This window comes from Protopterus annectens, chromosome 4.part0 (genome assembly GCF_019279795.1).
Source record: "Protopterus annectens isolate FY-2018-M chromosome 4.part0, PAN1.0, whole genome shotgun sequence".
Lineage (NCBI taxonomy): Eukaryota > Metazoa > Chordata > Ceratodontiformes > Protopteridae > Protopterus > Protopterus annectens.
This window is the reverse complement of record NC_056733.1, coordinates 303210071-303228797: the sequence shown is the minus strand read 5'-3', so window position 1 is coordinate 303228797 and position 18727 is coordinate 303210071. Positions and strand designations below refer to the sequence as shown.

General features: G+C 38.3%; 1 protein-coding gene across 3 annotated transcripts in view; it reads left to right on the top strand.

The window, feature by feature from the left end:
• The window catches only part of KSR2 (kinase suppressor of ras 2), a 2556886-nt gene that overhangs the window by 1535395 nt on the left and 1002764 nt on the right, over window positions 1–18727 (top strand). For all 3 annotated transcript variants that reach the window (XM_044068294.1, XM_044068293.1, XM_044068295.1), the window contains exon 6: window positions 12119–12188. In XM_044068294.1, the coding sequence (XP_043924229.1) occupies window positions 12119–12188 (70 nt within the window). The remainder of the gene's footprint in view (window positions 1–12118; window positions 12189–18727) is intronic.

The following is an 18727-nucleotide window of genomic DNA, read 5'->3' as shown; positions in this document are numbered from 1 at the left end:
GTCAGGATTTCATCCATTCATTTTCTGATTTACTCACTTTATCTTTTTCAGGGCTATAGGGAAGCTGCAAACTTTACAAGCATTTAGTGGATACAAGACAGGAAACTAATACTGGATAGGATGGCAGTCTTTCTGCAGATGTGTATACACAAAGGCACACATACACACGCCTCACCTAAGAACAATTTTAAGGATTGCCATTTCAACTATGGCATTACTTTGGGAAATGGAAACAAACTGTTGCACCCAGAACCCCATCACACAGAGTTGGGGAGGACATGTAAAGTCTGGTCAGAAGGCTGGGGCAAAAAGAGTGTTGAGTTCTCTGAAGCCTGACTGAGTAATGAGAGTAAAGTAATTCTAAAATACCTGAAAGCAACAAATAACCATTTCTTACTGAAATGTTTTTGTTGTTTGTCTTTCGGCTTTTCCCGGTAAGGGGTCGCCACAGCGGAACTCCGTTCTGTTAATGATTGGCAGTAGATTTTTACAAAACGCCAAGGTGCCAGCTCGATGCTCAACCTTCAACAAAGGCACACCCATTCACGCACGCATGTCTTTCGAACGCTACCCAACTGTGGGGAGGACATGCAGACTCCCCACAGAAGGCACTCCCAAGCCCAGCCGAGAATCGAACTGGAGAACCTCTTGCTGTGAGGTAACAACGCTACCGAAATATCATTGCAAAATTAATGTTTCTTCAAGATGCAGCATTCTCATTTCACCATTATTTTTTTTTTTTTTTATTTAACATTTGTTAACCGGGAAAGTCCGACTAAGTTCCACAGAGCCTTTTTTCAGCGGAGGCCCGGAGAGAAATGCAGTTATTAGGGTTGCTGACTAATAGGTAATTAGTAGCAAAAACTGAAAGATGAACCAGTGTGCTTATCTTAAAAGTCTTTCCATTTAAAAACATTACACATATTAAGCTTGACAGCATGTACAAAAAAAAAATCAGCAAAATGATCTAGAAAAGTGATATTCAGTCCAACTGCTGCATTGCAGCCAGTTAACTTTATTCTACATGAGCACAGACAGTACATTGAGAACAGACATTATAACCAGGTATGTTATATGGAATTGAGTCCTGTTTTGTCAGTGGGATACTTCTCTAAACTTTGCTGACAAAAAAAAAATACTGCCCTGGGTGATATGGGTGAAGGCAAGCTGCCCAAACCCCTTATGCTGGCTAGAACCCCTTATCCTGCATCTCTTGACTAAACAGATTCTCATCTGAGGTGGTCATACCACTCTGTTGGGAGAGAGGGGCACATTTTATGAAATGTTCCATCAACAAAATGAGCCTCTGTCATATCACCATTTACCATAGTAACCACTGTAGTGCATACTGATGCAGGAGTATGAATCTTTGTCAGTGTACCACTGTAACAACTGAGTCAGTAATTAAAGGTCACATGTCAAGCAAACCCACATCTAAGTATTAGCAGTGTAAACTGTATTGTATGGCTACACAATAACTTTGTAGTAGAACTATCTTGTGTTTGCAAGAGACATCACCAATTTCAGAAGGCAAGAGTATTTGGTTGGAAAGAGTGAAAAAAAAGTCTTGGTTCAGCAGTTGAGAAGAAACATGCTACTGACCAAGATGACATACTGAAGGTTATGTGAGTAAAACAATGACAAAATGAGGACTGTCATCTCTAGCCTCATGATGTATAGGGATGAAGCTCTGAAAGGAAGTCTGTGTGGGGAAGAATGGGAGTGAGCAGTCAATGCCAGCTTGCCCATTTTGGATGAAGAAGACAGCATGACACTTGCACGACTGTGAATGTATTTCCCACAGCATATTAACCTAGGTGATATGCATTCTGCAGTGGCATGCTGCTAACCTAGGAGACTGATGCATTTTGTGAGCAGCTGCAGTGTAGCTCCAGTGCCACACAATGGAAGAGAGTTAGAAGTGGGCTGTATGCAAAGCAAGGACCTGCCTTCTCCTAATCATCTGATTTTCATCACCATACGTGGTATGGCTAGTATGCTCATAGCAATTAGGAGAAAAATGTCTTGAAGAGTTCCTGACCCACTCAGGGGTGGACCCAGATGTTGACTCTGAGGGGTGTCACTTGCTTCGCCACCTGGACCTGGTTCATGAAAAAGTGCTAGTAAGACCACTAGGCCCACCTCTGAGATGATTCTGTGGAAGGATGGGTGCTTTTGAGTGATCAGTGTGAACTGGAAGTGTAGAGAGAATAAACCAAAATATTAGTGATTGAGCATTAAAAAAACATATTTGTCAATGCTGAATGTTGATTCCATTGGTGATGGACTGCAAGAGTCTAACCAGAGGGATATATATATATATATATATATATATATATATATATATATATATATATATATATATATATATATATATATATATATATACATATACTAGCTGTACCCGGCCACGCGTTGCTGTGGCTCAGTCTGGTTAAATGGAAAAGAAAGAAAAGAGAAAGTGCACGTTTCTAATATGTTTAATTTCACAATGCTTGTGGTTATACAATATTTTTTGTTGTTCCATTGTCTGTGCAGATATAGAGATTGTCTGGTTTGCCGACTCTAGAACATGCAACATATAATTGTCCATGTGAGAAAGCAATCCGTGTGTAGATCTAAACTGCACAATTCTAAAGATTGGCCCTGAGCTTTGTTGATTGTGATTGCAAACGCCAATCGAATTGGGAATTGCAATCTCTTAAATTGAAATGGCATATCCGTCGGAATCATAGGAATGCGGACATCTTCACCATTGAAAAGTCCTGTCAAGATTGTTGCTTCTATGACGTTGCTCATTAATTTTTTTACTGCAATCCACGTGCCGTTGCAAAGCTTTGGCTGGTTGATATTTCGCAACATGAAAATTGGCACGCTGATTTTCAGTTGCAGTACGTGCGGTGGCATCCGTAGCAGATCGAGTGAATTCAAAAATTCTGTTGGATAATTAACCGCTTCATCTGCTTCCACAAAAGTGATGACGGACTTGTATGTGACTGCCTCGCTTTGAATGTTAGACTGAATAATATTGTTAAGTTCGTAGACGTCTTTGTTCTTGGCTGCAAGAATAGCTGGTTCAGTCAGCTAATCATCATTCTTATAATTGGTTTGAATACTGTGAAATACTTTTTCAACCAATTCTTCTTTTGCCGTCACTAAACTGCAGAAGTTATGAGGCAATGAAATTCGTCCTGAGGTCAGATCAACCGGCACCTTTCCGTTCCCAATTTCCAGCAATTGATGTGAGAATATCTCAGCTGATCGATCGTTTTGCAGCTGGACAGGCAAATTTATAGTTAATTTTAACGTCTTTACGTGTCGCCACAAAGTAGAGCATTTCAGGCAAGCATTTATTTCGTCCGCTGGTGTCGATTGAGGAGAACAAAGCAGATCTGAAGCTGTAAACGCGATCGCCGTGCTCGCAACCATGCATCCTCAAGTCTGGCTGCACATCGCTCTGCTGCTTCCTCGGCATGTATTTGAGCCATTCTTTGTTGTGCTCGTTCGCTGATGCCCGTTCTTCCTCAGTTTGATTTGCAATTACTCGTCGCACTGCTTCCGCTCCGCGAGTACGACGACCTAAGTTTGATCTTCTGTGAGACATTATTTGGACGAACTAAAGCAGATCGATTGCACTGAAAAAGAAGAAAGAAAGTTATAACAAAAACATATAAAATTGCATGTTTGTATACAAATATATAGAATCTATAGTAGGTATATAAAAACATGTGTGTATTCGAATGCAACATGTGACATCTATATAATAGTAGGTATATAAAAACACGCGCGTATTTGAATGCAACATTGTGTGAAAATTTCAAAGCAATCGGTTCAGAACTTTCGGAGATTTAAGATTTTGAACAAACGAACATTTACATTTTTATTTATATAGATATATATGTGTGTGTGTATATATATATATATATATATATATATATATATATATATATATATATATATATGGTTCCCTATCAGAAGCCTGAAACACTATAAGCCTGAAAATCAAAATCCTGAAACCAAAAGCCTGAAAATTCAAAATCCCGAAAACTCAAAATCCTGAAAACACAAATAATGCTAATATGTCACTATAAAGACACTAATATCTACCAACTGACCCTGACCCTAACCCTAACCCTAAGGTCCGTCACTATCGCACACTCACCTGACCCACGCCCTAACCCTAACTCACTTAAACCGCCTCTAACCCCAATATTTGTCACTATTGCATACATGCCTAACCTGCGCCCTAACCCTAACTCACTTAAACTGCCCCTAACCCTAACATAAAACCAACCGCACAATTACCTGAACCCAACGCATGACCTAACACCACAGGGCTAACAATAGCAAAGCCACAATGACGTCAGTATGTCCATTTTGTGTTTTCAGGATTTTGAGTTTCAGGATTTTGAATTTTCAGGCTTTTGGTTTCAGGATTTTGATTTTCAGGCTTATAGTGTTTCAGGCTTCTGATAGGGAACCATATATATATATATATATATATATATATATATATATATATATATATACATACATACATACATACAGAGAGAGAGAGAATTAACAAAAAGCATGCATCACACAAGACACAGTGTGAACATTAATTTGAAAAGGGCATACATTTTCAAAAGTGTGTTGTATACATAAATCAGTACAGCCATGGCAAAGTCTGTCTCACCAAATTAAAAAATGGTGCAGACTGGTACTCTCTGTTATTCTACAACATTATTTTAAAATTCTAAAGAGGCTTAAAAATAATTGTAATTCATAAATTAAATCAAATTGTATAGAAAAATAGGCTACATTTTGGTATTGTTTATAATCTGTTTATCGTGAGTAAGATCATCATCATAGCAAAACAGTAAGATCTCTGCCTCACAGATCTGGGTTTCAAGCCTCACTTATAGTGACTGTCTCTGTGGAGTTTTCAAGTCCTCTCTCTGTTTGCATAGATTTTTCCCTGGGTACTCTGGATTCCTCCCACTTCCCCAAAAGATGTTGGGTAATTGTCTTTTCTAAAACTGTCCCTACATATTGTATTTATCCCTGCCCTTGCATTATGGCAGAATAGGGTCTGAGGACTGGTTCATTCACCCCGCTAACAAATGAATAACTTAGACATCTTGCCCTTGTACTATGATGTGGATTTTACCTTCTTCATTAAAATACATTTTTGGCCCACTTTAGTGTGGACTCCAGTTGGCAATCTGCTGCTCTCTAGGGCTGCCGTTTTAGCAACATTTGTTCCTTATTGCCCTCAGTATTATCCTTAGGTCAAGGATCACTTTATTGAAAGTTTAGGAAGGGGAAGTGGAAGTGACTCAGAACAGAACAGCTGGCAGTGTCACATACACTGCAGCCACAGGAGTTTTTGTATGCCCAAACTGGGCAAATCTGATTTTACAAGCACCACCGCACGTAGTAACAGCTAACTCCAACACTCCATTCTTTGCTGCATTTATACCTCTGCTGCTCACATGGAGGACATGTCACATGACTGGCAGAAACCCTTCTCCTGGCAAGGTTGAGCCAGTAAAAAGCCACTCCTCCCACCTGCCTGATTCTCCCATACTCAAGCTGCTAATCAGACTTAACTTAAGTTATCTGGGTTTTTGACAGATCTTATGCCCTCAACACCAGGGGGCATGGTGGATTGCACTAACTAAATGGAGTTGAAACTACAAGAAATTATGAAATGTCAACTGTGATTAATACTAAACCTAAGAACTGTTCAACACTACCCTGATATACAAATGCCAGACTGAACTACTATAAACCACTGTCCTGTTTACAGCTTAAAACACATTCATTTGCATGGCTATATGCATCTCAAGTAAATTGACTGTAATGTGACTGTAATTAGAAGATACACACAAGCACAGTCTTTTGCAAGACATACACGTGCTCAGAGGCACACGCATGCACATTTACACAAACACACATTAAAATTGGATGCATATGCATACCACCTAATGGGAAAAGCACTCCTGAGATCAAAATTGTATGCTTCTGTATAATGTTACTGATGGCCAAGTGCAAATATATAGACATGTTATATGCTCCGAATGCATGTGTACTCTATGGTTTATCATTACAGTCATATTAAATTACTTTTTCTTCTTACGGCTGACCTTACTTGTGTGTTTACTGCTTAATCCCAAGGTAAATGCTTACTTTCAGCTACAGAGGAGCACACTTTTTCTCTCTGTACATACAGCATTCTAATTTTTTGAAGCACAGCTTGACAAGACCAAAAACGCCCATGTATTTCAGATGAATTAGATTAAATAGAAATTCAGACTGCAAGGACTTTTCTGGATTTTTCTAAAAGTGGGGATCAAAATAGTGGTTATTTGATTAGCCACTCATTGATGGCAGTTTGTAGCAGTAGCCTAGTTAATTTGCACAGGTTACAGGTTAAAGATATAGTAGCAGGCCTCGTGTCTGTATCTCTAACTAAACACATACACAGATGTATATGGTAGGAGTTTACTCTGCCAAGTACTCACTTTCTTGACAAAGTGTACTGCTGTCTATTTTTATTAAAAGCACTATTTGTCAAATGCAGGATTTAACAAACGGTGGAGAGCTGAATGATTATGTATAACATGGGATATGCTTTTGGTTCTTGGATGTGGCTCTGTGTTTGTTAATGCCAAAATGTTTGGATATAACCGAATATTTCAACATTAGCAGTGAGTGTGTGAGTATGGGTATCTGTGTTTTTGTGTGTGTGTGTGTGTGTGTGTGTGTGTGTGTGTGTGTGTGTGTGTGTGTGTGTGTGTATTATCTGTCTGTACAAGAGTGTTTATAGGTTAGGGTCAGAGTAAGGGTTAAGTAATATGGAATATGTCTATTAATGTGTGTTTGTTGATGTATGTGTAGTATGTTTGAGTGCCTTCAGTAGTGATACTGTTAGGGAAGTGAGTAACATGGTGCAGTGGGACAAAGTAATCCACGTGAAAAGGTCCCTGACTATGATGTATGTCTGCAGTGATGTACTGGCTATATTGTAAGTTGTAGATGATGGGTGTTTGCCAAATGTCAGACTATTGCACTTTCCTGCATTCAATTTAAGATCTTTTTCCATACACCATTGGTTTGCAAGTACTGTTCTTTGCTGTAGTGATTCTTTTTTATATATGGGGTGAACAATAATTCCCAGCTTGCAGTCATCATCAAATTTGATAAGCCATGGGGCTGTATTTAGTATTTTAGATTATTTTCAGTGTCAGCACGGGGTATGGTATCAGAGGCCTTGGTCAGCTCCATATATGCATTATTGACAGACCCTGTGTCCATTGCCTGTATTATCTTTTCAAAGAGATTTACTAAGTAACATAGGCTTGACTTATCCTTGACAAAACCATTCTATTGTGGGTCCAGTTGTATGAGGGTTTGAGGCCATTTAGTTTGATTGGCCTTCAGCTACCAGGTATGTGGTAGTAAGAGTTTGTGAAAGTAAAAAGCTGAAGGATGGGTTCTGTAAGGGTATGTTTGTTGCTATTTATTAAGCATTCAGGAAAGATTTCTGGGCACAGTCATTTTATGGAATATGTCAGACTCAGGGGGTTGCAGAATTTCAGTGACAAAAACATTGCTGGATGCTATTGCCCGTGTTGAATTATAAAATAATATTATTGACATTGCTCACCATTTTGGACCATTGACACCCAACTTTCTCTTTGCAGAAAGTCAAGATTTCTTGCCTGGGGGTTCTCCACAATTCTTACTGTAACCTAACCATCACTCATACTTGACAGTTGGGATTCTTGGCCCATAAACACTGGCATTTTGATCGATCAACATACAGCTTGATAGTGCATGGTTGTGGGCCTCCAGACAAGAAGAGTGCAAAAGAAAGAACTACTCTGTAAAGAATCTGACAGCTTTCTGCAAAGGGAAGAGGTATTTCCTGAGCTGGAAGACATCATCTGTGAGTGGATTGTTAACAGGAGAGCAAAGGCTTTGATTGTGCACAGGGCTGATATCCAAGCCCACAGTTAGAAATATCCCCAGAAGAATTCAAAGCATCACAACATTGGCTGGATGGCTTCCTTCACCGATATGAACGGTCTCTAAGAAGATCAATAGCACTGTTCAAGCTGGAAGATACTGAAGTCATTAAACGTGCACTTGCATTCAAGTCCTTTGTTGATGGCATTGACTTTTCTAAATACCAACTGTCCAACATGATTGCTATGGATGAAACTGCAGTGTTTTTGGGCCAAGGATCTCAAACAACAATTGATCAGAGGGGTGCCTCATCAATCTACATTCCCCTGTATTTTAAAATCCCACCTCTAATCATTAGTAAGGGCAAGAATAATAAGACTGAATGGGTTTCAGGCATTTACATTCTTGAAACCAAAAAAGCATGGTGCACACATGCAGCTATAAGAAAGTGGGTCGATGTAATGCTGCCACTTGTTTTGTGAGGTGGCAAAAGAGGTCTGCTAGTCTGGGATTCAGCCAGCACTAAGAAATGAAGAAATTCCTTGCACAGAGAAGAATAGATCAAATAATGATTCCCGCAGGAATGACTGCCTATCTCCAGACTCTTGATATTGCACTAAACAAGCCATTCAAGGACCATTTGCACATGGAACTCAATGACTACATTGAAAATAGAATGGAGAGAAATCAGCACGGAAACTTTGTGAAGCCTAACCTGCAAGATGTCGTGACTTGGGTGAAAAAGTCATGGGATAAAATCACTGACAGATGTGTTGCCAATGCACTACGAGCAGGCTACTTGGACAAGCAGTGCTCATTTAAGGGGAGCTCTCTTGCTAGGCATGACAGATTGAGGCCAATGGTTCTACAGAAAATGGAGCCATAAGAAATTCAGGTCAAAATTCGGGGGGTTGGACACTTATGACAATGTTCCAGAAGAAGATGACATGACTGTATTTGTCTAACTGTGAAAGCCAAGGTGTAGATATTCTGACGTTGAAATGTTTGGTGCACTGTTTATGTAGAATTCTCACACAACTGTTTTAATGCTAGAACTAATAAATGTCAATTTGTGTACATGAATAAATGTAAATTTTTGTACATGAATAAATGTTGACTTGCGTTCATTAATAAATGTTGATTTTTCTACATGAATAAATGAATAAAGGTAGATTGTTCCTGATAATAAGCCCTAATTTTTAATTCATGTTCAGCTTTTACCTTCCTGATTCATAGGTTCATAGTAGTTACAAGATTATTCATCTGTGAGGATCTTAAGAAACCTAGCCTTAGATCCCCATTGTGAAAAGGGTATGTTGGGATGTTTATTTGTCGTTCCTCTCCATGAGAAATAAGACTGCAAAACTGAGGATGAAGTTGAGGTTTTTCTTTCATTCTTCCAAATTACATTTGAATATAGTAAGAGACGTACTTTGCCTTATATATGTGGAAGATGCCTCTTCCACACATATAAGGCATGGAAAAGATATTTTCTGTGGTACATATTTACCTCTTAGGTAGGTGTTTACTCTACCATTGGCCTTATGAATGTGTAATAGATTTGACAGGACAGGGTCTGTTGATACTCTGTATACAAGGCAGAGGTAGCCTCTTACTAACCTGTATCATGGCAAGAGGAGAGACTGTTGCACAGTTTTTGTGATTTAAGCCCTTGATTTTTTGTTTTTAAGAGACAAAGCATTGAGATTGCTCCAGCTGTGACAAGTGATTGGACAGGTACATACCAAATGGGGCATTATATGCAGTGACTGGCTGATGAGAAACAAGTGCAGTAGAATGATTACATCCCTGGATCTGGATGCCATACCTTTAGATATACACTGTGTGATTAAAAAGGACCTCCTTACAATAATGGATATGTGGAGACAGAAGGACAGTTCATTTTTGACATAGATTCCCAGATACCTGACTATGATATTAACTTTCAGGAGAGTGTTGTCAATGTGATAGTGACAAGGGAAGTTATACTTGCCAAAGGATACGATTATACAATTCTTGGCATTTAGTTTTAGTCAGTGGTTTTGGCACCAGCTATTTGTTTGAGGAAAGACTGTCTTGGAGGATTTTTTGTAAACTCAGTCATCCTTAAACTCTTAACATTTGCTTTGACTTCTGAAAAGTAAATGCCAAAGAAGAGTGGCTGTGATGGTCATTTGTAATTCCTTACATACACTTGATATTTTGTACTTCACTTTCATCAAATGTTTCTTTTTTCACAGTGTTTCTTATTTGTTACCGTAATAGTAGGTAGAGTCACCAGTAATGCATGAACTAAGATGGGAAGTTGGATGGAGGTAGTCTGCATTGCCATCAGGTCAAAGATGGTTAGATGAAGAAATGATATTTGTTGAGTACGGGGGCTATTTATTCAGAACCATAACTTAGCATGTTCTGCTGGTGATAACTGACCACACAGTAATTAGAAGATGGAGGAGATCCATGAGGATCTATAAAGTTTAGATGGGAGTGCCAGAACAAGAAAGATGAAATTCAATATAGCAATAACCCACGCCTGGGTGTGTGCTGATTACTACCACGGTGGTTGGCGTTGGTGGTCAAGAGGGACCAGGAGGAAAAAAAAATCAAACCAGCCCAAACCCAGCCACCCAGAACCACCTTATTGTTATTATATTATATTATAATTATAAGAAGAAAAGATTACTTTAATTAAATAATGGTAATGTATAACTATACTGCTGCTTTACTGCCCTTCGCTGTTTGGTATTCTAGATCTCCATTGCTTTTTTAAATAAGCAACAGAGATTAAACCCATTGATATCTCCGTTGCTTATTTTAAAGCTGTCTCGCTATGTTAAACCCATTTAATATAGCGAGACAGCTTTAAAAAAAAAAAAGCAACGGAGATCGCAAGATCTCCGTTGCTTTTTACACACTGTGTCACTATGTTAAAGGAGTTTAACATAGCGAGACAGCTTTAAAAAAGCAACAGAGATCTCCGTTGCTTTTTTTAAACCTGTGTCGCTATGTTAAACTCTTTTAACATAGCGAGACAGTGTTTTATACTAACGGAAAAAGTCCAGGCGACCGGACCTTTTTCCGTTAGTATATTGAGGGATTTACAACGGGCACGCTGGATGGGCTGGCCAATCAGCGTGCACGTTTTAGGGGAGGAATTGTATAATAACACTTAATGTATGCTGATTTGTATAGGAATGAGATCCTTACAGTGGCATAACAGGATATTGAATGTCATTAAATGGTTTCCAAATTTCATAGAGTCATTGCAGAGATACCTGCCTTAGAGCCAGGAAAGTAGTTTGCTAAACACTAATGAGGGTGGGCAACAGTTCCCTCATCACCTACACAGAGAGGAAACAGGCAGTGTTACTCTTTGGCAGTCCCTTTGTCACTCATTTAACATGCTTGATTCCAATTGCAGAAAAGACCATTGTTTGAGCCTAATTCCATATACAGAATTACCAATATGTGGGCCTCCTAATTCCAAAAATGCAGAAAAAGGCCTATATTTGTCCTTGGATGAGATATTTTGCTTTTCACTACATGTATATTTGTTTATGAAATGTACATCCTTATTAAAGCACTACTTCAGTACAACATGAACATTTAAATCAGCAAGAAACAATGTCCAGCATTCCACACTAACAATCAGCTGTGCATTTCCTTTTTGGGTTCAGGTACCTACTTTTAGTAATTTCTCAGGTGTACATAATCCATTTGTCTTCAGAAACATTGCTGGCCCATGAGACAAGGATTTATTATATATTATTATATATTTTTCAAACATTCAGGAAAGCTACTTTAAGTAACAAGCAGGAGAGACAAGAACATAAGAGGGAGTACTTCACAGAAGGCAAAATGTGATGGTCTAAAAGTAGAAAGTGAAAAGCCATTTCAGTGATGTTGCGTTAAACATTGTGTTGTGGATAAAACAAGCAACATTTTTAGTCCTTTATACCTAATCATGCTACAGTGAAAAAAGAATGCAGCAAAACAGCTGTATTGTCTGTTATCCATCTTTATTAAAGTGCAAATTGTGTTCTATTTTTGTATGTAGTGTGAAATGTACTAAGAAACAGGAATGTTTATCTAATCCCCAAAATGCCTGCATTTGTTTATTACTTTTCTTTTAATTCTAGTCCCTCCTCATCTTTTCTTACAGATACACTTTCAGTGCCTCGATGGTCACCTCAGATCCCACGCAGAGATCTAGGAAATTCAATCAAACACAGGTAATGTGCCTTTGGAGAATAACTTCTGTCTTCGTGAAAATGTCAGTCTAATTAGATAGGTCAGAGTCATCACCAGCAGCTTGTATTTGCTAAGAATAATAAATCTTTGAAGAGTAGGTTAGGGAAATGGTTATGAAGATGATGAAATTAATTTTCTTTTAGTAAGAGCTTCTTTGCTTCTTGAATCATTATGCAAAACTCTGTATTACCATCTAGGAAATATTACTGTTTCTTATTGTATTCTGTGAAAACTGCAACAGTGAACTTGTGCTCATGCAATTAACAACAGGTATTTATTTTTGTATAGTGTAAATATGTAGTAAATAAATTCAAATTAGACCTTTTCATTCAGTTTAATGTTTCTGACTGACGGTATTGTCCACCTATATTGTCCAACAGCCTTATACAGAAATATGGCAGACTCTGTGTAACTCTTGGCCACTAAAAGAAAATGAAGGTGAAGTGTTGGGACTAAATACACATTAATCACGTTGATGCATCTGTGTGAGTGTGTGTGTGTGTGTGTGTGTGTGTGTGTGTGTGTGTGTGTGTGTGTGTGTATTTGAATGGGTACATGTGCATGAGGGGAGTGAATGGGGGAATATGCTTGTGCCAGATACTGTAGGAAAGCACTCATAGTAGGAGTAATACTGACATGCACATTAGCCAATAATAAGGTCTTTCCTCATTGTGGATAATATGTCTCTAAATCACAACTTCCCACATCGCATAATGGTCCTATTTGGATACAACACTTTCTGACAGTGATGGGGTTTTTTCTGAGTTCCTGGGGATGAAGTACAAAATGGGAACAATTTTACTACCCTACAACCAGTACTTTGGATAGAGTTAGTATCAAAAAGTGATACTGCAATCTGATGACACGCTGAGTGGTGTGACTAAGCATGCCTGGAGGTCAGTATGTCTGGTTAAGTGACTTGTTCAAAGTCATACAGTAGGCAAGTAGAGGTAGAACGAGTCAAATGCTGTACCCTTGACTCCAGGAAGCAACTGATTGAGTTCTAACTCCTAGACCCAATGTGATTACTTCCTTGGTGATTAAACAAAATTAGTAATTTTTGCACATCTGGCATGCATACAGGAATGTCTTTACACTAACTGTCCATACAACAACATGAGCTACTTCCTAACAACTAAAAAAAATAAATAAATAACAACTTTTTTTCTAGATGACTACATACTAGCATCTGCAACCTCATGTTTTAGTCAAGACACTGGACAGGACTTCTGATTCACAAAGTGTAATCTTGTCAGGATGTCATGCAACAAGCATTTTGGGTTTGTGTTGACGACTACCATTTAAGCTGTATGTCTGTATTGCCTGCCTCTCTCACACACACCAACATACCTCTTACCTGTCCCATCAGAGACATAGGCTCCAAATGAAGGCTCAATTTCTGATTACCCATCCACTGGTCCAAGTTGCGCTTAAATAGGTTTAGGGGGGAACTCTGTTCCAGAGAATTTGAATTCTCTGAAAAACATACCTGTTTCTCCAACATGTACTATTTATGTCAGAAGCAAAATTAATTTTTTTTGATCTAGCAGTTTTGATACTGTTTTTTTGTGAATATGCAAAAGGGTCATCAAAACAGGGTCTAGGGACGCCGTGTACACCAAGCAAAGATCGCGTCTCAGAAGTCTGTATGATACCGAGTAAAGAAAATGGACTTTGAGGCAGTCAGCATAAATTGTTTATTCCCTGTATTTTTTTTAAGGAACCTTTATGGACATTCCATTTGCTGCATGTATCTAGTCAGGTACATACTGAAGGGGCATTATACTCTGTGATGGATCTGATGAGGGCCGAGCACAGTGGTATGATGATCTCCTTGGACTTAGATGCCATGCCCTTACTTATAAATTAAGCAGCATAGAAGGATTTTCTTAATACTTTGGACACATGTTGGTCGAAAGCTAGGTTACTATCTACAATGAGTTCCCAGATCCCTGACTAGAGAATCAAATTTTAGGGGTGTTTTATTGATGACATAGTTATCCAGGGTGGCCAACTTCCCAAAAAATACTATAATGCATTTCTTGGCATTGAGTTTTAAGCTATGGCTTTGGCACAGTATGTTTGTTTGTGTTACACCTTCCTGAATGGTGTTCTTATCTTGGAGTGAATTCAGTGATTGCTCCCAGTTTGCAATCATCTGTGAACTTGGTCAGCCACAGGCCTTTGACATAGGCTTAGACCTTGAGAAGTAGGTGCCAAAGAGGAGTTGGTATCTAGGATCTTTGTGCAGGTGGTCTCATGTATACTAACTACTTGGGTCCTATCAGTGAGCCAGATAACTATCCAGCTTGTTATATAGGGGTTTATGCGTAGTTCCACGAGTTTATTGAAATACCCGATTGAGTTATTGTACCAAATGCATTAGCCAGATCTAGGTAGGCAGTATGTACTGCTTTCCCCTCATCCATTGCTTTAGTGACCTTTTAAAATATGTCCACCAGATTCAGTAAGCATGACCTTCCTCTGACAAAGCCAAACTGGGATAGATCCAGTATCTGGAGGTCTCCTACAGCTTTGTTGATAATTTCCATTATAATTCTTTCCTTGGCTTTGCAAATAAGACTAGTCAGACTAATGTGTTTGTAATTCCCATGATCTGTTGAAAGTCCTCCCATATGTAGGGGTGTGACCACTGAGTCCTCCATTCTTGTGGCACAATGCTTGTTTTAAGACTGTAGTTGAATAGTGACTCCAGGGGTCTTGATAAGTCCTATTTTACACTGTTCAGGAGGTATCCTGAAATGTTATCAGGGACCATTGAGACCGTGTTCTTGGCTTTAGTGAGTACAGCCTGCATATGTTATATCTGAGGGTATTTCTTTTGGGATAGTTGGTGAGAGGGTGGTACAGTTGGAATTGAATTTGCTCACTAACAGGTTTGCAATATACAAGGCTTTGTGAACATGGCACTGTTAACAACTAGTTCAGCACATTGCTGTTTCCTGCCCTTTAGGTTTCTGACACATCTGAAGAAGGCCTTATGGTTATCTTTCACCTGAGAGGTTATCTTAATCTCAAAGTTGGCTTGATTTGACTTAATTTGCCTTCTTAATTGCATATTTAGTTTGATGAGACAGTTTTTTTTTATCCTTACGGGAATTACCCTGCCTAATTTTTGCTGTAATTTCAGTTAGCATTGTGGGTTAATTCTGCTATTTTCTGTGCCAAGAGTGCAGGATTTGAATTTTGCCTTTTTCTATACATTTTTAGAACATACTTCAGTATTAATATATAGTATCCGTGGTGTCCAGTGGTGGCAGAGTAGGCTAAAACTATCTGTGTGCTTTGTCATGGTATGGGATTAGAATATTGTTTTAGTGCCTTTAGTTCATACTTCCTTCCACTATTCTTTCCTTTCACTTCTGTGTATATCTACTAGCACAATCAAGGGGTCATCACTTGAATGGCTTTATACCCTTCTCCTTTGAATAATATAAACATGTATAATGTTATACTCCTGTTATATTGGTATATTGTATATAACTTAATTATGCTTTTTATTCTTATTTGAAACTCGGGTCTATATTATAAGATCGATGGTTGAAAACATTGAACACCATATGGTCGATGTCTTCAAACATCGAACTTATAAAAGCAACAAAAATAAAAAATGGGTTTAAGCAGGGGGACCAGCCCCCCCAGCACCCCCCATGTGGGGGGCTGTGCCCAAGCCCCCCTGCTACTTAAACATACCAACTCCGAGACTGCACTACATTGCAGTAAACGGAAATCTCCCCTTACGGAGATTTCCGTTTACACGTTCGATGTTCTCTGCTTTCACCATTCTCGTGTCGACAAGATCAGCTTCCATATTGTTGGCTTTTGAGAATATAATATAGACTCTTGAAACTCTCATATGTGAAAGAATTTTTATGTTTCTTTATTCTGATTTTTATATTCATTTTGAAAAATACTATATTTTGTCATTTATTGATTTTTTTTCTCTGTATATGGTCTACTTTTACTTCAACTGCATATATATATTATTTCATGCACTATTTTTTCCTTTCTCTGTATATGCACATGCATATAATTGTATAAGTACCTTGGAAGTTTTCTCCTTGGGTCTCCACTGAAAATGGCCATGAGCTCAGTTAGACCAACCCGGTTAACAAGCATCAAATAAATATAGAGTATGTCTGGTGTAACTCAACAGAAATCTCTACCTTTCGCCCCGTAGCCTTACTCTCTCCTTTAGCCAAAATCATGGAAAAATGCATCCACTGGCAACTACTTCATCACCTTCTCCAAAATAACCTACTAGCTGCCTGTTAGCATGGCTTTAGGCCTTTCCATAGTACTACCACTACTCTCTTATCGTTTTCTGACTGCATTAACAAAAATTGTAATAACAACATGCTTTCCTCTGCACTCTTTATTGACCTCTCTAAAGCCTTCAATATGATTAACCATCAGTTACTTATAAACATACTCAAATCACTCTCACTTGACACACAGGCATTACAATGGTTCAAGCCCTACTTAGAATATAGACTACAAGCTGTCATTTGGGACAATCACCTATCCACACATCTCCCTATTACCCTTGGTGTCCCTCAAGGCTCTATCCTGGGACCTCTCCTTTTCTGTATATTCATTAATGATCTAAATGTAAATCTTCCTCAAGCTACCTGCATACAATATGCAGATGACTCCACATTAATTTGTGCCACCTCTTCTACAGCTGAACTCCAATCCATCACCCAAAATGTATTTAACTTAGTAGAAAACTGGTTCCTACAATGCTGCCTCCTCCTGAACCCCCCAAAAACTAAACTATTGCTGTTCACTCAAACACTGAAGTCCTCCCCAATAGATCTCACAGTTATCTCCAATAATGGCACTGTCATATCACCTGACCCATCTACCAAACTCTTATGTGTGATAATTGACCACAACCTTAACTTTGACTCACACATTAACTCAACTATTAAATCAGTAAACAGAAAGCTTGGTTCCCTTTACAGGATAAAACCTTTCCTTATCACCAGAACTACCATTGCTCATACCCATCTGATCTCCACACTCCTCTATGCCTCTCCCATTTATACTAATCTATCCAAAAGCAACCTTAACAAACTGGTAACCTCCTATAACAACATTGCCAGATTTGCCACTGGCTCCCCATTTAGAACCCACCATTGTCAAAATCTCAAATAGGTAGGATGGCTAGAACTGCAAAGCCATCTTCAATTTCAACAACTTACTATCACCCATAAGATTTTGTATCATCCCAGTAATACTACAGTACTCTGTAGCCTTATCACCCCCTACAAAATCTTACAACCCTTCGCTCAGCAGATAAATTACTAGTTACCATCCATAAGTCCTACGACAAAGCAGGTGATTCTCTTTTCTCTAATTCTGTGGGGAAAACCTGGAACAGGCTTCCCAGCGAACTATCATCACTTTCTTCATTATCACTTTTCAAAAAGCAACTAAAAATACTTCTTAAAACACAATGGCTATGTCCATGTACTGACCCAGACTAACACTCACCTCATACTACTGCTGCTTCACTGTATACCTCCCTCGCAAAAGTCATAAAGTGTGATTAGTAAGCTTCCTTAACTCTGATTCTAGTCCAGTCTTTCTGGAAACTACCTCTGAGTATTAACTAATAACAAACTTTCTACTGTGAGCACGTTTCCACTATATATATATTACCAACGTTTGTCACTTTGAGTGTAATATTATGAAACAATCTTAATAATTAGTTTGAACCTGATCTTTTTCTTAGTCTTCAACATGATGAATGTCAAACCCTTTACTATGTAAATATGTTTGTAGTAGTAGTGTATATTTTTTCTAAACTTTGTAATCAAGGTCTTGATGTTAATCACGATCATCAATGTATTTTATTTTTATTAACTTAACTCTACTGAAAATGGACATGTGTCCAGTTGGACTAGCCCGGTCAACAAATGTAAAATAAATAATAAATATAGTCATAACTACTGTATTCCAAGGGCAGCTGCTACATAAACAGAAATGGGGGGGGGGTAAATGATTTATGCTCCTAGCACAAAACATTGTGAATGGGGAATAGCATGTAGTCATGTAGTATAAACTGGAAGCTACCACCACGTAAAAAGCAATTCTTTATTAAAACAGGAGAATAAGCGCTTTCGCGTGCATCCACAAAGGCACACTTCTTCAGATTCAATAAATGTTAACTAAAACACATTCAATATATCTAAAGGCATTGATTAGATTAAATCCAAGTTGACCAATGCAGTTCAATTGTCACTTATTCAATTAATTATCCCAGGGTGTAACTTAAAAACACTTAGTGCTACATTTCTTTTAAAGCCATCAGCTTCAAGTAATGCAATATATATCAAAAGTTTGTGAACTGTTAATAGCAAATATATAGTTAATAATTTAATGCATAACAGCCCTATATATTGTCAAATATAGTACTAAATATGTATGTTAATATCATAAAAATGATAAATATCTAACTTAGTAGTAATTATATTAGAGCTTTGTAAAATCA